General features: G+C 39.3%; 1 protein-coding gene across 2 annotated transcripts in view; it reads right to left on the bottom strand.

The window, feature by feature from the left end:
- The window catches only part of SLC4A4 (solute carrier family 4 member 4), a 350,735-nt gene that overhangs the window by 118,186 nt on the left and 207,727 nt on the right, over positions 1-24,822 (bottom strand). For both annotated transcript variants that reach the window (XM_045079852.1, XM_045079853.1), the window contains exon 8: positions 2,732-2,889. In XM_045079852.1, coding sequence (XP_044935787.1) covers positions 2,732-2,889 — 158 coding nt within the window. The remainder of the gene's footprint in view (positions 1-2,731; positions 2,890-24,822) is intronic.

The following is a 24,822-nucleotide window of genomic DNA, read 5'->3' as shown; positions in this document are numbered from 1 at the left end:
GCACTATTGGGTATTTATCCTGAAGATACAAACGTAGTGATCCAAAGGGGCACGTGCACCCGAATGTTTATAGCAGCAATGTCCATAATAGCCAAACTATGGAAAGAACCTAGATGTCCATCAACAGATGAATGGATCAAGAAGATGTGGTATATACACACAATGGAATACTATGCAGCCATCAAAAGAAATGAAATCTTGCTATTTGCGACAACATGGATGGAACTAGAGCGTATCATGCTTAGTGAAATAAGTCAAGCAGAGAAAGAGAACTATCATATGATCTCCCTGATATGAGGAAGTGGTGATGCAACATGGGGGCTTAAGTGGGTAGGAGAAGAATAAATGAAACAAGATGGGCTTGGGAGAGAGATAAGCCATAAGTGACTCTTAATCTCACAAAACAAACTGAGGGTTGCTGGGGGGAGGGGGTTTGGGAGAAGGGGGTGGGATTATGGACATTGGGGAGGGTATGTGCTTTGGTGAGTGCTGTGAAGTGTGTAAACCTGGTGATTCACAGACCTGTACCCCTGGGGATAAAAATATATGTTTATAAAAAATAAAAAATTATTAAAGAAAAAAAAAGTACATGGCCATAACATTACTTATTACATAGAGTAATAATAACAATCATAAATGTAAGAGCATAACTTTCTTCCTCCTTCTCAAGGAAAAATGACAGTTAGCAAATGTCCACAAAACCAGACTTTTCAGGTCTCCCCGCAGTAGGACAGGGGAGCGCCTTAAAGCACACCACTGAGTACAGAGGCAGTCCTTCACAATGACTACCGCTCCTTGTGGGATTTCCTTGATTGGATTTCACAGGATGCAGCCATTGTCGATGGCCCCACATTACTCATACACAAAAAGGCTAATGAGACTCCCTGCTCAGTGATTACAGCATGCGCTGCTTCAGGGGACAGCAAATGGATAAAACTGTTTCCTGGAAAAATGTTAACATGCTTGGCTATATTGTTCAGATTATTGCCCTGAAATAGTTTTATGGCATTATTGAATTACATTCCCTTGAACTGCCGAGCATCTTTTGTTCATTCAAATGATGCTGTCTTTCACCTGCAGACTGGAAACACGCTCCTGCACAGAAGAACAGAATGAGCCAGATGGGAGCAGGTGATAAGAGATACACAAATGGTCATGATTTGCCGCACAAGGAACTCCTGTTCTTGTTAAATAAAAAGCCCTTTAAAATAGTCTTTCTTGTAGCTTCTAGAGAAAAGTAGTAAGAAAAATGAAAACGCAAGAGCAACTTAACACTTCGTGACGTGTTTTTGCTGTTGTTTTTTTTTCCTTTAAGCCCCAGTAAAATTAGTCCAAAGAGACATGAAAGAAACCACAGGGGCACAAGAGCCGGACGTCAGCCATGATCTGAGTCAGCGAGCAGCCCAGCAGGTGGTTGCTCAGGTAGACGTGCAAGGCTCGGCTGCAATGTTTTCAAGTGAACAACCAAGTTACGGAAAACACGAATTGTGATGATCCCATTAATTGAGTAAGTTATGATCATTTCCTGTCATTTGCCATTTGTCCACTGACTGCCTACTAGTATTATTCCCATTTTAAGTGTCTAAGAAATAGAAGAATAAGGAGAAAATACCTGTATGAAAAGAAAAAAAAGAGCCTGTAATCTATGACTCGGGAGGCCACAAAGAAAGGTTCTCATTTCTCTCCCAACCTGGCTCAAAGCAAACCCGGAGCCCCTTGTCTCAGGGTATGAGGCTGAGACCATCTGAGATCACTGAGGAGGAGTCACAACCTTTCTTGCTCACGTGAGGAAACCTAAAAGAGATGGAAGTCACCTGTCCTTGCCCATAAAAAAGCACCCCCCTCACGTGATAATTTTATGATGTCAACTTGAAGATTACAAACTTCTCTTTAAATGCTTCTTTAGCACAAGCTGAAGTATTAACTCCTGTTTACCTACAGCACTCGGTAAGTCCAGCTTCAAACTCTCGAGCTCAGCTGCGAGGTGGATTGGACTGGTGCAGTGGGGACGTGGTCGTAATAATCCTAATACGCTCCCTTTTAGAATCAGAATTGATATGATACAACACAAAACAGTAAAAGTGTGCATATTTAAGTGAGCAGCTTAATGATTTTACATTTACAAAACCAGTAAAAGTGTGAATATTTATATACACGTAGTCACATATATATATTTATACACACACATGTGTATGTATGTATGTATATGCTACCAATTATCTGATAAAATGTAGAGCAACCCAAAGCAACTCTGACCTCTGAAGCATTTACCATCTGTATGACATTGGACAAGTTACTTAAATTCTCAGACTCAGTTTCTTCATCTGTAAAATCCATATACTTAAAGTTTAAACTTGAAAAATATTATTATGAGAAGCTGGCTCAGTCAGAGGGGCTCTTGATCTCAGGGTTGTGTGTTCAAGCCCCATGCTAGATGTGGAGATCACTTAAAATAAATAAACTTTAAAAATATATATATTACTGTGAGAATTAAATCAACTAATCCTTATGAATAAATCAGTACATGGCCCAAATAGTTATTACAATTATTATTATTATTATTATTATTATTATATAAGTGCCAAGTAATTTAATAGCATGAAAGACAGGCTAAATCATTATTTCAGATCAAACCTTTCCAAGATGCGTGCTCTGGATGCATCCTTGATTCTATAGCCAAAACCACTCTGTAAGCACATAGTAGACCCCAGCAGGTCAGGGAGCAGCTTACCGTGTGGGCACAGGGACCTCAGTCAGGGCGCCCAACATGACCGCCTGCTGGAGCCGGACAAAGGCAATGAAAGGAGTATCCAAGAAGTCAACCTCCCCAACAAGCACATTGGAGGCCTCTGCATCACGTGGCAGTTTTTTCATGAACTTATTCTTCAGCTGCATGGGAAGAGCCAAGAAAACACAATTTATTTCCAGAGAAGGGAACAAAAACAGATACTCCATATATCACCCAAGGCAATTCCTTTATATGAGTCTACACACAACAGGCTCTAGCTAGCCATTTTTCTACTACATTTAACCCTTCTATTATATAAACATTACTCTGTACTTTGGATTCAAAAAATATTGAAGGTGTAATCACATGGCTTACACCTAAAACTACATTTACGTATAAAACTATTTATTTATTTATTCACTTGCTCAATAAGTGAGAGTCTACTATGTACGTTGAGAGTCTACTATGAGCCAGCCATTGATCTAACCCCTAGGAATACAGGGATAGATCAACAAATTCTCTCTTTCTTGGGTCATATTCTAACAGAAGAGAAATAAAGTATTATTTAAAGTAGTGATAAGTGCTAAGAAGGAAAAATAAAACAAGCTGGAAGGTACTATTTTAGATACGGTAGTCAGGGAAAGCCTCTGAAGAAGTACATTTTACACTGGATTGAGGGGACAAGCCATGCAGTGATCTGCTCAAAGAATATTCTAGGCAAAGAGAACAGCAAGTGCAAAGGCTCGAGGCAGAAAAGAGCTTGGCAGACAGGTAGAGTAAGAGGTGAGTGCGGGGGGTAGTTAAAGGAGCAAAGAAGAGAAAACAGCAGCAAATGAAATATTGCACGGGTGTGGGGGGCAGGTGGTAAGAGCCTTGACGGCCACCATAAGGAGTTTGGGAAGTTTTAGGTGGGGCTTGCCTACTAAAAACCCAGATGGAAAGGTGAAGTTGGAAGACGTACATTTAGAAGATATTACCAGATAAAGAGAATTTAGGAATATGGGACAGGATGACACAACCTTGAGTGTGAGTGTAGATAGAGAAGAAGGATGAGACCTAAACACTGGACCACTTTATCTTTTATAGGAATGGGAGGAGATCTCAGCAGAGGACACCCTCAAAGAGCAGCCATTCAGGTCAGAGGAAAACCAGGATACACCAACTATCAGGTGAAGAAAGGGCTTGATGAAGAAAGTATATCCGCTGAGTCACGGGCTGCTGAAAGTTCAAATAAGATGAGAACTAAGAATGGATGAATGAATTCATCAAGATGGCGGTGCTGGGTGATCTTGACAAGAGCAGTTACGGTGGACACCAGAGTGCCCGGTGAAGAACAGGAAGTGAAGAAGTGGAGACAGGCAGTAGAGAGAATTATTTCGAGAAATATTGCTACCAAGAAAAGGCAAGGAATAGGAAAGTAGGTAAAGGAAAACATAAAATAGAGAATTTCTTCTTAATGGCAAGTGTGCTAACACTTCGGAATGTTAATGAGACAGATTACTGCTACAGGAGATACAGGGGACAACCAAAGAAGTAATTCAAGTAACCTTGAACTAAGCAAGAACTGAGAAGTAAGCTGAGGAGGAAGGGAGAGATGGTAGGTGGAAATTTGAGGAGGAGGTAAAAGTATAAAGAGATTTTTCTCAGGGAATAAAGGTTGCTTCTTATGGTCACTTGGAAAGCTTAACTTACAGGTGCTATTTGTCCCTTTCCTGGGCTTCCTCAAGTTCCACTTAGAACAGGCCTGTTCAAGCACTCTTCAGTGAATGGGAAACACCTTCCACAGCTCAAGGAAGACATTTCAACAATCGTGGAAGATGGAGATAAGAACTTTGCAGGGCCATATGAAAGGCATAGATTTCTGATATATACTAATCATCAATATAAAGGCCCTTCCCTTAGGTCAAACGTTACCAGTGAACTCAGTACTTTTTGCCATGAATTACTGTTGAGATGGCAGACATGGTCCAATCTCCCCCATTAATAAAAAGGTTACAGTAAAAAAAAAAAGTTATAGGGGTTATAATAACAATTTCCATTTATAGATGTTTTTTCCCTGTCTCTCTCTCTCTCTTTTTTTTTGTTTTTTGTTTTGTTTTGTTTTGGTAAGCTCCACACCCAATGTGGGGCTTGAACGTAGGACCCTGATATCAAGACTCAAATGCTCTACCTACTGAGCCACCCAGGCACCCCCATATGCAGAGTTATTGACTGGAGAAAATAAGTGACATTAGAAGTAATCCCTAAAACTCCATCACCCTCATTAGCATTTTTACAGAATTTTTTAAATTTGGTAGTTCATCTAAGAAGCAAGTTATGAGGCAAAAAGCAAGGACATCAGGGCTAATAATTTAGTGGAACCAAATAAACACAGAGAAAAAGCAAAGGCAAGATATTTAGATGTTAGGAACATGACTACTTCTAAGAAGTAAGGGAATTTTCCAAAGTTTATACCATTAGTCCTCCAAGAAATGTTAATATTTAAAAAAAAAAAAACTATTTGAGTCTATAAATAGTGAAAGAGCAGCAGTCATGGGAAGGGTCTAAAAAACATCAAATTGCCAAAACTGTTATTATCACCTAAGGAAGCTGCAATAACGAATTGTTTTCCAAAACATAGAGTAGAGTACAGGGTACAGCTAAGTGGCGCAAATGCCTAACAAAATATCATTCTTAGAATAATCTTCCTTGGGTTCTTTCCAGAGAGTTCCCACTACAAACAGCTTCATAATAATCTGATTTTATTTCCCATCTCTCCAGCACACTCTTTGCTCTGTCTAATTAGGCAGGTAATCTGATAATCTTATTCAGTTTATGTAGACTCCCACATTCATTATAAAAACTTTCCTTTCCACATTTCTACCTTTTCTAAACATCCTTCTACCTCCTCTAAACATCTAAGTATAAGCCATTTAACTATCTCAACCCCACTTTCTTGGGAACTCTGGAAGTACTCACTTCTGAATCATACTTTTGAAAGTTTAAATCTTTTCCTCCAATTTCCTGAGGGTGAGAATAATTTATCCCCCATTGTACTGGGCAACTACACTGCACATAACTCAGCTGTAATAAATATTATGAATGGAAAGAATGAGCTCTGTAGCACTAAAAATCAGACCAAAATCCATCAAATGCCCAGGAAGGTTAGTTTCCCAAGTCTCACTCTAGAACCTATGTCCAGATCTGTCACTAATTAACTACCTGACTCAGAATACATGAAGAATAGCCCACAGTCAATTATATTCCTCTACAGAATGTCTTAGAGTGCTATGCTAGAGTGCTATGCTACATTTAATGAGATTATCATCCCCATATTGGAAAAATAGGAGTATATATATATATATATTTTTTTTTTATTTTTAAGGCCAAAGGAAGTAAACTATATTCTACATGTTCTAAAGAGATGTAGTTCTAAAGACATGTTCCTTTAGATCAGCAGATCTCAAAAGCTTTTTCTAAAATAAACACATATGGTATCTGAGGTACCTCAGTACTCAGCCCCCAAGGGGCTCTTTGCTATCTACACACACTCTCTGGTGAGTTCATCAAAGCTCATGCTTTTAAACACCTTCTATATGCTGATGACTCACATATTTGTATCTTCAGCCAGGACCTTCTCCCTGAACTCCAGACCTAGAAAATCTCCACCTGGATGTCTAATAAGCATTTCAAACTTCACTTATCCAAAAACTGAGCCCACCCAACAGTCTCCTCAAACTGGCTCTTCCTGCAGTCTTCCTCATCTGGCTAATGGCAACCATCCTTTCATTGCTCAGGCCAAGACCTTACTGTCATCTTAGACACTTACCTTCCTCTCACACACCATGCCCATTCTACCAGCAAATCCTATTGAATCCACGTTCAAAGTATATCCAGAATCTGATCATTTCTCACCACCTCCACTGCCTCTATCCTCGTCCACTATCATCTGCTACAATCATCTCTCTCTCCAGGATACTAGCACTGGCTTCGTGGCTGGATTATCTGCTTCTGATCTTGCCTCCAGTCTACTCACCAAAGTAGCCAGAGCAGTCAAATCAGGAGTCAGATCTTGCCATTCTGCTTCTCAAAGTCATTTCACTAAGAGGGAAGGCAATGCTGTGAGGATAAGTCACGACCTCAGCATCACCTGGCTTCTCTGCAATCTGACCTTATTTCCTCCTGCTCTCCTCCAGTCTTCTCCATACCCACCACTCCAGACTCCATGTCCTCCCTCAAACATGCCAGATACGCTCTAACCTCAGGGCCTTTACACCTGCTGTTGCTTCTGAATGTAATGTCTTGGAAGAAACATAGCTTCCTCCTTCACTTTCTTTGGATCTTTATTTAAAAGTCACCTTTTCATCAGTGAATCTCCCCCCAGCCACATTAGTTAAAATATCAACTTCCTTCTCCCTACAGATTCTTTTCACTCCTTTTCCCTACTTTATTTTTTCCTTCTTTGTACTTATCACAAACATGCCATGTTTTAGCTATTATCTTTACTACTTGCCACCCCACTAGAAAGTAAGTTCCATGAAGGAAGAAATATCCATTTATTTTGTTCAGTGTTGTACCTTTAATGCCTTAAAGAGTGCCTGAAGAGAAAGGCTGAATAAATATCTGTTGACCGAATGAAGGGTGGTTATTATTTCTGCTCTTCCCAATAAGCTGTCCAAACGCCTCTCTTAAAGGTTCTAGACATAACCCCACTGACCAGGCCATCTAAACAGACTAAAGGCCTGAATATTGCCAATCTTAGAAGATTCCTCCCCTGATAACAGTGATTGATCCAAAGGATGGATATGTGACTCAGGCAGGAACCAAACCCTTTTGGTTAATTAGTATTTTACTTGTATAAAGATCAACATTTTTCCTTTCACTTGAGGTTGTTCCCCTCCATGTTGAAAGAGCCTGTCACGGACTGTCCACACTAGGAGAGAATGAGGTCAACACCCAAAAGGAAGTAGATGAAAGCAAGAGAGAAAAACAGATGACAAGAGAAATTTCTGAGTCCCAAGTCCCAGGCCCTGAGATCCTGCAACTTCTCCATTCTGTGAACTCATCAAGAATTCTTACTTATTGCATAAGCCAGAAAATTCCATGTTGGGTTTAAATTAATTTGAGGTGATTTCTGTCTACTGAAGAGTCCAGACCCTTTGAAAAAAAATGTATTTGTCAAATATATTTGAGGAATATAAGTCAATTAAGATTAAATGTTTCTATACTCCAGATATTCTCAGAGCCTTGAATATGCCTATAAGCCTAGGAATGCTTTATCTCCTACTCAGAGATACATAAGGCATATTATGATATGAAAACATTTTTTTAAAGATTTTATTTATTTGTTTGACAGAGAGATCACAAGTAGGCAGAGAGACAGACGGGGGGAGGGGAGAGAAGCAGGCTCCCTGCTGAGCAGAGAGCCCGATGCAGGACTCCATCCCAGGACCCAGGAATCATGACCTGAGATGAAGGCAGAGTCTTAACCCACTGAGCCACCCAGGTGCCCCTGAAAACATTTTAAAATGCTATTTTGGACAAATTTTCTCACTTCCCATTTAAATCCACTCTAAATTCCATTTAATTCTCTTCAAACTTTATGGATTCCTAGAATGCTTAAACCCTGGTAGTGGGCACTGCAGAGAAGAGACAAACCCTACTCTAAGAAAAAGTCATAAACATTGAACAAAAAGGTAAAGAATAACCAGAAACTAAAAGAACAAGAGCAAATAATGAAGAAAGAGCAGAATCCAGGGCTTTCAAATCAGGTTGAAAATCACCCAATAAACTCATCTGGATTGAATTCCAAAGATAAAGTTTGGCATTCCTTTCCTATATATCACTAGTTGCTTCTCCAAGGGATACACAGCCTGGATTTTATGCAAGGTCAACTATGAGAACACACACGGTGAATACGAATTCCTTTTACCAAACTTGATCTCAACGAAATTGATTTCAAATGGGACACCACCAATTCTGTGAATCCAGCCAGATGTGTGCATTTCTGATTCATTTTATACTACTTTGTATTCTTTCTTCCAGAGTAAGATCTTGCTATGAATACTCAGAAGTATATGGCTTGTCCTCTGCCACACATGTTCATTTTTATACTTTCTTGTGCCTCCTTACTTTCTGAGTGGTGTTCTAAGACTCAGGGATCACAGTATTAGCATGCCAAGAAACTAGAGATTATGATTGGACAAAGCAGAACAAGTGGACTGATTATGAAAGAGATCGGTTACTTGGGATGATAGCTCTGTGAGATAAAATCAAAGTTACTCGCACAAGTGATATGCATCATATATAGCTAATTGAAAAGTCAATCTTCTATACTCTACTCAGGTCCAGATTCTCCTGCCCTCTTCTGTGAAGGTAATTTTTATGTTTTCTATATGGGACCCATTACTAAGTAATGGCCAACCAACCATAAAGTGACTGGGATGACCATTTGATTACCACTGTGTTCTCCTAGCCTCCTTACTTTCACCCTCTGACCAACAGCATCACCTGATAAGTATTCCCAAGCACTTAGTCATTTAAACCCTACCTCTTTTGTCTGCCATTAATTAGCATATTTTAAAATGAGTGCATCAGCTATGAAGTGTCACTTTTAACCAGGAATATTCATGGTTTATCCTTTGAATCTGATTTATTAGAATGGATCCTATGGGCTGTTTGATGTTCTTACTACAAGTGATGTTTTAAAAATCATATAATCTTGAGGATACTTTCTCATTATTTTTACAAAGCTTACACCTACTGCTACCGCATTCTATGCATTCTCTTTTTTTCTCAATGAGAATAAGTTTAATGTTCCAGTCTGTATTTATTCTCAGTTCATCCTGCTTAATGATTCATGTCTACATGCTAACATCCACCTGCTTTCCTTGGTAAAGAGGTTTTTCCTGGCTTTCTTATTGGTGTACCTTCCTATCTTCTTTTCTTCCTCTTAGCTTATCTTTTCTTCTTCCTGCTGATTTCCCTCCTTCCACTCTCTCTGAAAATTGATAGCTCTTATTCCTTCCCAAACAAACTCATCTGCTAAGCTCACTATAGATCACTCAGGAACTATATCCTTCCACTGCAAAGAAATATTTTGTGGTAAAGTAGGGTCACCATACCTATCAGTTTCTTCATGACAGTCCCAGTTTACCCCATTTGCTGATATAATTGCTATTGCCTTCTTTCATTCTCAAAAGTGTCTTGTGCTAAAAACAAAAAAAATTATATGGTCACCCTATATTTTAATCTCGTTGAGGCTGACTCTTGAGTGGTGCCTCAGATAATGGCTTTGGAGAATAAATCCATACCTTTAGGATTCAAGGAACTCAAAAGTATGAGAGAACGCCTAGGTCAAACAGCATCTTAGTAAATTATTTATGCTACTTGAGTATAAATTTATTCATTTACTATATGCAAACAATATTAACTGATAGGGTAGGAAAAAAGTGCTCTTTCACTCACAAGAGTGAGATGATTCTGCTTCTGTCCCCTCCCTCTCTCTACACCTTGAGGGGGAACATGGCCAATTTGATGGAGTAGAGTTTGACAAATTCATTGGTACTTTTTTCTACTGGGAAGGCTACAGTGCCTTGAGACAAGAAGCAAGTGTTTTCTCTTACAGAAAGACAAGTGAATGGATTTAAAAAGATAGCAAGAGAGAGAGACCTGACATCTTTATCCCTGTGGCTGGTTAGGTAAGGAGACTCAGAACCTGTTTCATAGGCTCAACTATATTTCTCTATCATAACACATGTCTCTTAAGTCTATGAATCCCAGGATTTAGAGTCTGTGTGGGTGGTTGTAGGCCTGGAGCTGTGTATTTAGTGAACTAAAAATGTCCAACCTAAAAAAAAATGTTTCTAAGAGAAACACTTTCAGCTATGGTAAACTAGCTTGCATCACACCAACCCTTCCAGCAAGAAAAACTGCAGAATTTTTATAATCTGCTTAAAGGCATCAGAAAGTTATTGTGACATTAAAAACTTGAGGAACCACCAGGTTTACACACTTCACAGCACCTGTACCCTTGGGGATAAAAATATATGTTTATAAAAAATAAAAAATTAATTAAAAAAAAAAAAAAACTTGAGGAACCAATATCCCTGAAAAAGGAAACTGCATAAAGGTGAGGCTAACTTCAGCTCTGATTTTCTTCTAAAGGCATCCTATGACTTCTAGGTAGCTGCAGATCTCCAAAAATTGAGCAGAGCCTTCAGCAGTTTCAAAGTAATGGACAAACATGCCAGGCATTCAGCTGGGACCTCTAAAGGACAAGATCCAAGGCTTAAGAGCAAACTAGTAATAGACCAATCCACATAGAGACTGAAACCCAGCTTCCAATCAGCTCAATTCCAGAATGAATTTTAGGGTGAACTGTCCCTCACCTAAATGCCAGCTAAAAGCAGAAGTATCATCGTGAGTATCAAATTATCTCTACTATGTACATATTATATCTGACAGTCAATCAGAATTACTAGGCATACTAGCAGATAAAATCAAATGACTGGGACCAAAGAGAAAGAAAAATCAGAAATTAGAAACATAGAAGAGCTACAGATTGTAATTACCAGACACATTTTGAAACAACAGTAATATTTTAAAATATTGATTATTTAGAGAGAGAATCTCAGCAGAATCATTTTTAAATCAAAGTATATTTTTTGAAGATTAAAAGATAGATTATTGACTTCTTAAAGTCAATATTACTCATAATACAAAAATATGACATATTAAAATTTATAGGATATAGTTAAACATGTAGATTGGGTAAAATTCATGTCCTTAAATGCAAATATTACAAAAGAAGAAAATCCAAAGCTTGATGATATGAATATATATCTCAAGAAGTGAGAATACAAAATGAAACCCAAAGAAGGTATAAAGAAGAAAATAATAAAAATAAGAAAAGAAATCATGACAAAGCAAGCAAATATGCCATGCTGGTCATGTTTTATTTCATAATCTGAGTAACAATTATACATATGTGCACATGTGAAAAATCATCAAGTAATGACTTATAAATGTCTGTATATGTAAATCATACACATGTATTCTACTGTAATAAAATATGTATACTACAATGAGTTTCTTAATAAATAAACTATGATTTCATTGCAAATCTGGCTTACATATAGTTCTCCCTTGACATAAAATCCTTAAAGGAAATCAAGGACAGTGAAAAACTTATCCCATATTCCACAGCCCTAATTCATAAAGGCTTTTGTAAAGATTGGAAGAGATAAAAAGGTAAAATACCTAGCAAGATATAAAGAAAATGTGGGACTCACTCCTTCTCCATTCTTTTTGGTTTTTCCAACATGAAAAGTAAATCTCCCTACTCTCTTCACTCTTCCTATCTTGCATATCAGGGATACCCCCTGACTGTATTATGTCTGAAGTGATATATGCCCACCTTTATTTTCCAATAGTATATAAACCATTAATAGCCCACTATTTAACATTAATATAATATAACCTAATCAAGTATACTGTCCTCAGGTTAAAACTAGCTTCCAACAGTGTTAGCAAGAAGAAGCAAACCATCACAAGGCTACTCACCTTGTGAAAATGAATCCCTGGAATAACTTTTGAAATATGTTTGACCTACCAAGAACTATGTGTATTGCTTGGAGTACTCAAACTCTGGGAATCCTGGAGTAATGGCTGGAAACCAGTGCAGAGCCTACAGCTGGCTTCTACGTTTAGTTGACTGTTCCTATCTCCCACCCTCCTCACTACTTTCCGGCAGCCCTCTTGATCTACATACAAAGAAGAGAGCTGATCCAAAATAGTCAAATTCTAAGTCAAGTAGCCTATGCCAGCTTTCCCCCCAGGTATGGGGAAAACAGCTATTCTCACCAAAAGCTCTATTCTGGCCTTTCTTCATAGTTGGGGGTTCCCAGTGTAAATGCAGGCCTACTCTTGTGCTCCAAATTCAAGGAGCTTGTTTTGTTTCTATGCTCTTCACAACTACCAAGATGAGGCAGAAGGCTCCGCCTAGTTCACCAGGGTTGTACTTTGGGGTTTGCAGCCAAAGGTTCAGCCAGTAATAAAAGGATTCGTAGCCTTTGTTTTTCTGTGAACACATTTCCCTTGATGATCTTCTAAAGAGAATGCTGGACAGAGGAAAAGGGTTTGGTGTTTCTGAATAGCCTAGACAAACACCATCTCTTCAACATATCCCAGCACTATATTCCTAAATCTCCTTTCTTTCTCGTTGTGTGGTTGCCTAACTAGGAAATGGCAGAAGGAGGAAAACAGTAAGAATCACTGTTTCATAAGCGTAAACAGGTATTGCTTTTGATTTCAAGACCACATAAGAAAAAAGCATTTTCTATGGTGAGTGCTGTGAAGTGTGTAAACCTGGCAATGCACAGACCTGTACCCCTGGGACTAATAATACATTCTATGTCAATAAAAAATAAAAAAAATTTTTAAAGAAAAAGCATCTTAAAATGTTTCTGTTACAAAAACATATCCTTTACTGATCCCTTAAGTTAATTTGTGGGACTTCTTTGGTAAACAAACAGGACTAATGGAATAATTTCTATACACATTTTTTGTTTACTTTTTAATGGAAGTTCTGATTGGCCTTTAGGTTATCTTCAAGCTGTGATTTAGAAGAATATTTCCAAAGGTTAAATTTAATAACCACTGCCTGAGATTCCAAGAGGCCTAATAATAAATAGAAAGACTAAATAAATAAATAAATAAATAGACAGGCTAAATAAATAAATAAATAAATAAATGGGTGCTATTGCTTGACCACCTACAGAATCCAAAATCTAGGCAATCACTTATAATGTTATTAGTAGTGAGCATTTATGACATGATCTGAGATTTCCAGAGTACATAAAATAAATATGAAAGAGTACAAACAAAGTCATTAACTCACACAAGGTGCCAGAAGGCTCTGTGGCTACATGTTTTTACTTTTTGAATACTCTTCTCCTTTCATTTATTCCATTTTCAAAAATACAAAATGAAAACAGTCCCCTGAGGGTGAAAATTTGATTTTCTGATTTTTCCTTCCAAATATAGACATCTTACCACCATTAATGCAAATGATTCTGCAAAGCAGCACATTCACAAATGGCTATTAAACTAAATATAACATTAAGTACAATCCATTAGTTCTGATTTCCTAAATAGGATGAAATTTCAAGTACTGACCTAGTTTAAAATCAACTTGTCAAAATCTCTAGTCACATTTTCTTATGTCTTACATCATTAAAAATCATACTGTCAATACGCTTATAGCTATTTACAGTATTTGAAATAAATTCACAATTACTAGCTTATTTGAATTCTTATAGCAAGCTTATGAGAAATATATTATTAAACCATTTTCCTGGTGAAAGAAGCTGAATTTCAAGAAAGTGAAGGGACTTCATGAAATTCATGCAGCTAAATGGCCAAGCCAGGACATGAATTCTAACTTTTAATGCTCTGTTCACTTCACTACACTGTGAAACCCTTAAATTTCTGATGAATATATTTTGCTACCTAAAATTTAGAAGATGGGGCTCTGAAATCTCTAAACCTCTTACACAGGGACTCTTGGATGGCTAAGTCCGTTAAGCGGCTGACTTCAGCTCAAGTCATGATCCCAGGATCAAGTCCTGCATCAGGCTCCTTGCTTAGCAGAGAGCCCGATTCTCCCTCTGTCTGTTGTTCCCCCTGCTGTGCAGCCTTTCTCTCTCTCTGACAAATAAATAAAATATTTAATAGATTAAAAAAATAAAATAATAAAATAAACCTCTTACAAAGAAAATCAATGTCAAGCATCTATAATAGCTTGGGCTCTGTACAGATAATCTTTATTATTTTTTTAAGATTTTATTTATTTGACAGAGGGAGACATAGCGGGGAGCCTGATGTGGGGCTCGATCCCAGGACCCTGGGATCATGACCTGAGCCAAAAGCAGAGGCTTAACAACTGAGCCACCCAGGCGCCCCTCTGTACAGATAATCTTTAAAAATTTTAATTAGGCACACTATAAAACATTTAACATGATTTAATTACTTAAAATAAAATGGATCAGAGAAAGGGAGAGAAGGCAGGAAACTCAAATATGGGGAACAGCACCTTAAAAAGTATTTAAAGTAAATCAAGAATCTGTAATCTCCAGGTGGTACTTGGGTTAGGTAATGTTTTTAGAAGTTAATTTTCCTCTTTTATTGTTGTGTCATGAATTCTACTGTACATATAAGCAGGTCACCTGCTCCATGCATTAAGGAAGGAGACCTGAAATACTCATTAATCTACTTGAGGAAAAATGCCCTTTGCCTGGATTCCTGCCCTCCCTTCCCTGTCCCTTTGATGCTAAATACAACTTTCGCTTCCAAACTCTAGCCAAGAACGGTAAGGAGAGTAAGCTTGACCTTGAGGGACCCAACTTTCCCTGACATTGTTCTACCACTGAACCCTAGTCTTCCCTCTATGATTACAGTTATCACAGTGCATTCAGTCACAGCCAAGTCAATCACTGGGCACTTTTATTAGAAAAGTACCTTTAAAGGGGGGTCTGGGCACCTTGAGCAGCTAAGTCAGTCGAGCATCTATCTGACTCTTGACTCCCGGGTTTGGCTCAGGTCTGTGATCTTACCGGCCATGGTATCAAGCCCCACATCAAGCTCTGCACTCAGTGGGGAGTCTGCTTGTGGGATTCTCTCCCACCCACCCCCCACCATGTGCTCTCTAAATATTTTAAAAAATAAAAATAAAAAGGGTTCTAAAGTACCTTATATTAAGGAACCATATATTATTCTACTTTGGTCCCGGTGCCTTATCAGGGCATAGCCTTGCATTAAGTGCTCACTAAACACCTGTTAAAGGCACAGAATCTAGGTGACCGCACCTATGTTGTAGTGTCCTTGGACTCCACATAAACACAGGTGAGGACACTGAAGGTCCAGGAAAGGTGCTCCATTGGATGGTAACAAACTTGAAAAAGTCTCTGCAGAAACAAAGAGCCTTTACTGGTTCTAAAACTTGTAAGCATGGGTCAATGAAAAATAACTTTTCTATCAGGGTTGCTTGGTAGCTACCATTCATTGTTTTTTGTTTGTTTTGTTTTGTTTTTAAATCCCTGCTAAAGTGCTTTAAAGTCCTAACCTTTTCTGGGATTTATCAGGAAAATTTTGAAAGGCAGTCCTGCTTTTGGCTGCACACTCAATTCCTTCTAATTTAAAATTTCAAGTCTCTGTTTGATAAAACTGCATTCAAAAAGCACCCTCACCAAGAGGCACGCCGGCCTTCAGTAATGATTTTTAAATTATTAAGAGTAATACTAATGATTACTAACATTTTTTAATCAATAGTTCCTAGCCAGATATCAGACCAGGAACTTTGTATGAGTTACCTTATTAAATTCTCACCACATTTCTATCAGCAAGTTGTTGTTGTCATTATTTACCCATTAGGAGATGAGACATAGAGATTACACAACCTAAGACTATGAAACGAGAAAAGGCAGAGTAAGGATTCAAACCAAATTCTGTCTCCAGAGTCCAAGCTTTACCAGGCTAAGCTCAGTGACTGTTCTCCAGCTGTTTTGTTTTGTTTTGTTTTTAAAGATTTATTTATTTATTTGACAGAAAGAGATCACAAGTAGGCAGAGAGGCAGGCAGAGAGAGAGGAGGAAGCAGGATCCCTGCTGAGCAGAGAGCCTGATATGGGGCTTGATCCCAGGACCCTGGGATCATGACCTGAGCTGAAGGCAGAGGTTTAACCCACTGAGCCACCCAGGCACCCCTCTCCAGCTGTTTTAAATCCAGGTAGAGAGAAAGAATAAGCTTTGGGGTCAGAGCTTTGAGCAAACCTCAGTCCTTCCTCCTCCTAGTTGAGGAACGACGGGCAAATGACTTCATTTCTCTAAGCTGAATTCCTCATCTATAAAATGGGGATCATAGGATTAAAAGGAGTAGATGAATGATGTCTGAAAGTGTTCAAGCAGAGTGCTGAGCTAGTAGTAATGGACCCCTCAAAAACGTGTTCAAAGGAGGAATATTATGAGACTCTGAACCAAGAGAACATCAGTGGGGATGGGGTGTTGAGAAGAGATTTAAGAAACAGCAAAAGGCAGAGCATACAGGATTTGCGGAATGCCCGGACAGAAGGAGTGAGGGGGAAGAAGAGTTGAGAATGACACCCAACATGAGAACTATGTTTTTTCCAATGTCCAATGCTCCCTAACATCAAAAACAAATATTTCACCAATATTGATGAACAACAAATTCACCACTAAAAACCTGACTGAGCACTAAAAACAACCTGCACCCTAAAGTTTCACTTCATCTTAACCTAAGCAACAGAATGGTTAACAATAATTATAATCATGTTAGAGCTTTAGTAACATCCTAGAATATATGGGGAAGAGGTAACTGGCATAATAAAATTTTTCTCTCCCAAAGGAATAAAGTAAAAGACAGATCCACCCCATATTTAATTCAGATAAAATTTTCTGAATTCTAGGAAGAAATCTCTTCCCCAGTTTGTATCACAGATTTAAATCCATATACCCATCCAGTATAGTGGTTTTGTAGGCAAGTTAATTCTACCAAGTTTATAGATGCGTGGCTTTTTAACTAGAGAAGGCTGCAGAGATACCTTCCCCAGAATAAAGCTGAAAAATCAGATAAATGGACGGTTGACAAGAACGTAGGAGGATGAGTACAGCTATAGAGTGAAAACAAACATAATTCCTCATGGTAACAAGGCCATTTTATCTGCATTCCCTCAAAATGACACCCTTGTCCTTGAATGACCATGCTTTCAGAAGAAAGGGGAAAAAAAAAAAACTTAAATGCTTTACTTCTGACTCTCACCCTACCTATTAATATCTAAAAAGCAGGATCTGTGTACAGTCTTCCCTCTCCTACCCCCAAAAGAAAGATCCTAAACATAGGGTTTCTTCTGTTCTTTCTGCCCCACGATCTCCAGCTGCCACTGGGAGAGAGAGGCTGCAGAGGGAACAATCAAATGAAGACAAAACAAAAATTAGCATCACAGGGCTAATGACTTCAAGAGAAAATTACAGTTTAAGGGGAAATGTTTCATGTGTATTCTCCTCTGCACACATACAAGACGGCTAATAAAAAAACACAGACTGCTCTTTTAAAAACAAAAAGGTGAGAGGGTAGGATCCTCAGAGGTAATGAAGGCGACTAAGGATCTAAAGGGAACAGCTCGAGCGACATGGGTGCAGAGTGCTTTTCTTGGGTGGAAGGGGAGAGAACGCAGCCTGCCACCCCCACCACATGCCCCAGGCCACGGCCGCCCATGAGCTGGACAGGCCTCTGCTCTCCGTGCCCCGTGACCCTCAGAGCTGGGGCTTCGGGCTTCGGCCTTCCACTTCTCTGTCCTCACCCACCTCTGCGGTTCCTTTCACCCAGAGCAAGACGGAAGAGCCAGGACTCTTGTCAAAGCACAAAGTAGTGGCTGTAAACTTGGGATCCCTGGTCGGACTCCAGGGAGACCATGGGCACTTTGAAATTATACGCAAGTTTTTGTGCCTACACAGTGACCGTGCATTTCTCTGGTGAAAGCATCCATGATTTCATTACAGACTAAATGGACTGCTGACGTGGAAAATGCATTAGACAGCCTTTAACTTGAAAAGGTACATAATGAAGGCCAAAACTGCTATTCTCTGAGGTTTAGGCCTCCGTGTACAGAGATCATACTGAAAGCTTTTTGCGGTCCAAAGAATGGGGAATTTGTACGAGGAAAAGAGATACTCAGAACACCACAAGGGGGGAAAGAAAGAGCATCCTTCTACGCTAGACGCACATCACTGGCAAGAACATGTTCCCTAGATGATTCTTGCAGAATCTGGGACACTGAAAGGGACCCCAGAAGGGGCCGATTCTGGCCCTCCTGAGACCCAGAGAAGCTACATATTCATTCAAGGTCACACTCCTACCAGAGCTGCAGGGGCACAAGAGATGCCCTCTCCCAAGCCCCCCGCTTCTGTTCCCCCACTCCACCGGGACAGAAAATAATTACAAGAATCACCCACTAAAATGCTGTTTTTGAGAAGCCACTGAGTGAACGTTGTTAAATATAGCAGTACTTTCCACTTAGCACATCCAATGTGGTGACAAAAATCAGCCTGCTGAACGACCAAGGAGACCTGTCTGGGTGGGGCGTTCGTATCTGACCGCTTGGAGCCTAGTAAGCGACTGTCAATAAAACGTCCATCTGCAGAGACAACAGAGGTAAAGCACACCATCTACGGACTTCCAAATGACGGCGAGCCGTTCTCTGAGAATTCAACACTGTCAGCTGGGAAACATTTAAACCAGGTCCTTCCAGGGCTGAGATGTACAAGGGACCATATGGCCCCAGCAGAACACTTCAAACAGGCAGCTGTATGGCTATAATTAAATCTGTAGTAGTCATGCTATTATTTATTTAGCAGATTTTTTTTTAACGTACCCTCCACTGAGGTCTCTGAGAACAGGCACCAAATTAGAACAATAGAAAATATGGAAGAAGTAGATAGAGAGAATCAAGAGGAGAATAAAATTCTGGCAGAAAAACAGACAACAGCTTCGCAAAGTTTCCTTGAGAGGTTCTCCGCTTGCACCTGGTGAGCTCTCAGTAAATCATGGCCATGTTTCTGACGTGAATATTGAGGTTCACTCGCTCCCTTGTTCCCTAGCTTCAGAGCTACGTTCTACCTCTTTCTTTTTTTTTAATTTCCCAATTTTTCCAATTTTTCCCACTTTTCCCAATTTCCCAATTTTCCCAATTTTCCAATTTCTCACATTTCTGACATGAATATGGAGGCTCACTCGCTCCCTTGTTCCCTAGTTTCAGGGCTACATTCTACCTCTTTTTTTTTTTTTTTTTGAGTTTTCCATTTTTGAATCCCCATCTTCCATTCGTTTGACATTCACCAAATCATAAAATCCTAAAAGAACTCAAAGACTGTCTAGTCCAATTTCCCAACCAGTGACTTTGGTCCTAACATATAGTCATTTGCTTCTTGTGGAGCATAGAGTAAAAGCATTCAATTCAAGAATTACTTCCGATGTCACTGCTGGCCACTCCCCAACGCTGGCAGAATTCAGACTCCCTTCTCTCTGCTAAGATATCTACCACCCTACATTATTTATGGGTTTATCTCACAGTCTGTAATTAGAACCCCTACAAGGCAGAGACTGTGTCCTATTCCTTTTTGTAGTCCTGAACCCTAATACAGTGCTTTGTGGAAGGAGGACTTCATAAAAGCTTCATAAGTTAGTGATAAAGCTCTATTTCCTACTAATTCCTCTTTATATTAAAATAAAAACTACCTCCACAAAACATGTACCCACTATTATATTTTATGCCCATGGCAACGGAGTCGGTCTATTCTCTTTCACTCTAAAGTAAACATCACGACTTTCCTACCCCTCAACACTTCTCCTGTCCCAGAGTTCTGAAAATGTTACTTCAATTATTCCCATTAGCTTAGCGCCCAGGAAACTCACCACCCTACCTACCATAACTACATCCCCTCCACTGTTTTTGAGTAATGGGCATCTTTGAAAAATGTACTCCTGATGAAAGCCATAAACTTTCTATCCAAATAAGGCGGGATTTTTCATATGTTCTTATTCACTTCATGTTTTGAACTTACATAATTTACCTTCACTCCTGTTAAATTCCTTGTGGTTTCAGGCTGTCAGCACCATTCTCTATCTTGAGTCTAGGATTTAAAATGTAGATAGCTAACCTTGCCAATTTTGTGTCCTCTGAGAATCTGAAAAGTATGCATCAAGTGTTAATCCAAATTGCTAATATATCTGTTGGGGTAGTACAAGCTAAAAAAAAAAAAAATGCCAAGACACTCCATATTTACATGGGTTATGAATGCACATACTTTGAGTATAGTTTTTCTCCAGCTAAAACCCCTCTGATAGTCGCACAGCCCTCAGCCATCGAAGTGCTTACCTCATCACAAACTCTAAGGACGCTTACTACACTCGAGTGGCCGCTCAGAAAAGACATGTGGTCAAAAATGTATTTCAGTTCTTCTATTCCACATACATAAAAATTATTTAGATCACAAGCTAGCAAACTTTTTCTTTGAAAGGTCAACTAGTAAATATTTCAGGCTTTGCAGGAAGCATCCATGCCCTGTCACATATTCTATTTTTAAAACTCTAACTCTTCTTAGCTTCACCATTTTGGGGCCACTGGCAGTCTCTGAACCCCGGGCTCTAGTTTGCCAGATGTTATCTCTTTAATTCTGAAGTAAATAGCCTATCGGTGAAGATGAGCATTTGACCAAAAATTAAAATACGCAATTACTCGATGACGGCTGTAGCAGGTGTCATGATAGAAAAAGCATAATGTGCAATAAGAACCGATAGCCACGGTCTCTAACCTCGAGAGTCACCAGAAACTTCCCCGAAGACATGACAAGTACAGAGGAATGAGTGAACACCAGTTGTCCAGGCAAGAAGAGCTTTTCAGTCAGAGGAAACAGCAGAGGCAAAGGCCCCGAGGCAGGGGCAGACTGACACCTTAATGGACCTAGAAGAACATGTGTGTGGTTGGAGTACAGTCAGTGAGGGAGAGAACCCTGAAAAATGCCTTTGGCTAGAGAAGTTAGGCAGGATGGCGCCGGGCTATAAGGCCGTGCTAAGGATTCTGGCTTCATCAAGAAGGCAATGGGCAGCCACCAAAAGTCTTTCTGCCATGAGTGACGCTCGCTGCACTCTCCTTCAGTGCAAAGCCTGCCTTTGTATTTTCTAGGTACCTTCATAGGGCTTCATCGTTTTCTACGTTCTCAGATCTAAAAACCATACTGGTTTATGTGAATGCAAAGTAAGTCCTAACATAACTGCTAATGGCTGGCAAGGAGCTTGTTACTTTCAGGAAAAAGAGGGAAAAGAGAAAATGCCACCTCTACACAATTTCACTTGTATGCTCCTCTGGGAACTATTTTACAAAAGAGAGAGAGAGAGAGAGAGAGAATCATTCTACCTTAGGATCTATTTTAACAAAAATTAAAAAATACCCCAGTGTTCTATTTTGCTACTTTCTCTTGAATCACTACAAAGTTAAAACTGTATCGTTTCACTCATTGTACGCGCTCCACTTTCCGTGAGGACTTTGTTTCATAGTTTCTCCTACTGCACTATTCGCAGGGAGACCGAAGGCAGTGGGCAAGCACCTCATCTCTCTACCTGTTGTACTTCACATACGTTATCTTGTTTTATTCTCAAAAGAGCCTGAAAGGTAAGGTTCTACCCACCCCTAAGGCTCAGAGACATTAAGTACATGCACAGGATCACTCAGCTATAAGGAAGAAAGCTAGTATTTGAACCGACATCTCTGGGATTATAAAACCCAGATTTTTCTACTACTTCAAGGAACACACATTTCTTACTATCCAGAACATTCTGGTGGAGGTGGGGGGGACTACTCTAAGTCTTCTATCCCTTTGATTTAAATTCTTTTTCTCCAAGACCCTCCATATTGAGGTATTACGAACTGGGGATTTAGATCAAGAAGGCACAACTAAAATGAGACAGTCCAACCCACAGCACAGAGTTGAGATCATGAAGACACAGACTAGGGAACATATTAGCAGAGGAGCATATAGTCCCTACTAGAATTTTCAAGAAAAGGAAGACTCTTCTAAAAGCCTTTCATTTTCATTTATTTGGGTTTTTATTTTAATAAAATCTGCATGTTGTCCTACTTTAATACATCTTTTTTTTTAAGATTTTATTTATTTATTTGACAGACAGAGATCACAAGCAGGCAGAGAGGTAGGCAGAGAGAGAAGGAGGGGAAGCAGGCTCCCTGCTGAGCAGAGAGTCCGATGTGGGGCTCGATCCCAGGACTCTGGGATCATGACCTGAGCCGAAAGCAGAGGCTATAACCATTGAGCCACCCAGGCACCCCTTTAATACACCTTTTAAAGATGAAAAAACATAGGAATTTTTAGAAGTATAACTAGAAACCAAAATGTGACATGAATCCAGGGTTCTCAAAAGAATTTGCCACACTCTCCTGAGTTAGCAGGACGTCACACGGGGTCCCACGAAGACATGGGGCATAGGAACAGCACTGCCACCAGCCCCAAGAAAAACCCCCTCTGTGGCAGTTTTACAGAGGTTTTCATGATCCCCTCATGACAACAGTTGCTCTGTGAGAATCCTGCACTTAGAAAAAAAGTTTCATAACTATTTTAAGTCATAGTGCAGTTGTTATTTTTCTAAACACGATCTCCCTCTCGGGTGCAGAGTCTGGGGATTCTTTCTAGAGATCATACTTCAACAAGGCAATAAATTATGCACCAAGTTTTTCTTCATATAAAACCACAATATAGAGCCACTTATTGAAATTTCTGGAATTCCCCTTGTTAATTTCTCAGGGTCACAAATAAGCGGATACTGAAATGGGCTTTACCCTGGTAAGTTCTGTTTGTGAGACGAGTAATGCAATCAAAACCACCAGGAGAAAAGATCAACGCTTCACTCTGACTGAAAGGTTTTTCGGAAACAAGTCTTCCTAATACATGGGTTCTTTCTTCTTTTCAATAATATACTTGGCTCTTTACCATAATGCTGTCCTGGCAATCTAAATTATAGAAAAATGTATGAGCAAAACAGGACTATAATAATGTATAGAACTTTAAATTCAATAGTAAATCCCACTCAATGATCAATTCTTTCCTAATTTGATATGGGTTACCCTTAATGTCTTGCTAATTTCATACAAAGTGAACTAGCTCATATCTAAAAGTAAAATGTTGAATAGTCCATAATTTAAATGTGCTATGCTTGGGAAAACTTAGCAATACCATGTCATCTTGCAACAGAACATCTTTCTGTGCCGACAGCTGTCTTTTTCAAAATGGCCTTGTGCCACACTACATTTCGTTTTAAATAAAGGGCAAAAGAAAAAAAGAAAAAAAAAAAAGATCTGGCGTTTTCTTTAAACTATGTCAATCAGCCAGTTAACTATGTTCCATTGAGCTTTCATTATGAGAAAAAAACGTGTGAATGGATTGTAACAAATGAAAGAGCAAACTATATTTGAAATGTTAGCATTTGCATGACTGTCCTAGCCAAAAAAAAAAAAGAAAGAAATTTTAAATGTATGAGATGGGCAAGCATGGGCCTTTCAAGCAACTGGTTCACCTAATGAAACACTCTATCAGCGATCTTAAGAAATACTAATTTTTCAAGTCACCAAAAGAAAAGAAATAATACTCTGAGAAGTCACCTTTCTCTGAGAACCTCTCATCCTCATTTTCTGAGCCTTTAAAAAGTTCTCAGGAAAGGGTAAGTGAAAGCTGATTCACCCTTGATTAATCATCATTTCCAACATCAACTAACTTACAAGACCACTGCCTCTCCTGCCCCCACCACCTTCCTTCCCCACACACCATAAGGAAGATAAGACATACATACATACCAAAAACAATAACAAGTGCATCCATGTGAAATGACATGTAGTAATGCCACATGGTGTCAGAAACCCAAGATAGGAGTAATTAGCGTGAGTCAGAATGTTCCAGGATGCATATATAGAAAAAGCAGCACTTGATTTAGGTCCTAACATAAAGGTAGGACTTGCAAATGCAGAGAAGAGACATTGGGGTCCCATGGAAATGTGCATGCAGTAACGACAGCCACAGGAGGACAATCAGGCACATCTCAGCAGCGTGCAGGCAGAGCAGTGGAGTGCAAAAGTTGAGTATGAAACCCCAAAGAGCCAAATTAGCAATGTAAATGTGAAAGGTGAAGAAAGAAATCTGAAATGAAATTGACTTCCATCCCACCAAACTCACTGCAAAACCAACCAAAAATTAGAACCAGCAGCGGATTTAAATAACGAAAATGACCGTGATAACGAAAATGTGTATCCTATTTTAAAGTGTTTTAAGCATGTTCCTTTTCACACAGCAGCCCTGTGGAGGAGGCAGCTCAGACTGAATCCCAACAGCTGTATCATGAAACCGGAAACTGAGATTCATGGTGCTTAAGGTTTAACATGCTTGTTTAAGTCTTCAAAGCTACTCCTAAGATGAACTTCATAAAAAATATTCAATAATAATTGTTCGCCTCTTACAAAAAAAAAAAAAAAAAGACGTTAA

The sequence above is a fragment of the Mustela putorius genome, unplaced genomic scaffold (genome assembly GCF_011764305.1).
Source record: "Mustela putorius furo isolate JIRA1106 unplaced genomic scaffold, ASM1176430v1.1 tig00000430_pilon_pilon_pilon, whole genome shotgun sequence".
Taxonomy (NCBI): domain Eukaryota; kingdom Metazoa; phylum Chordata; class Mammalia; order Carnivora; family Mustelidae; genus Mustela; species Mustela putorius.
The sequence above is the reverse complement of the archived record's forward strand: the minus strand, read 5'-3'. Positions and strand labels throughout refer to the sequence as shown.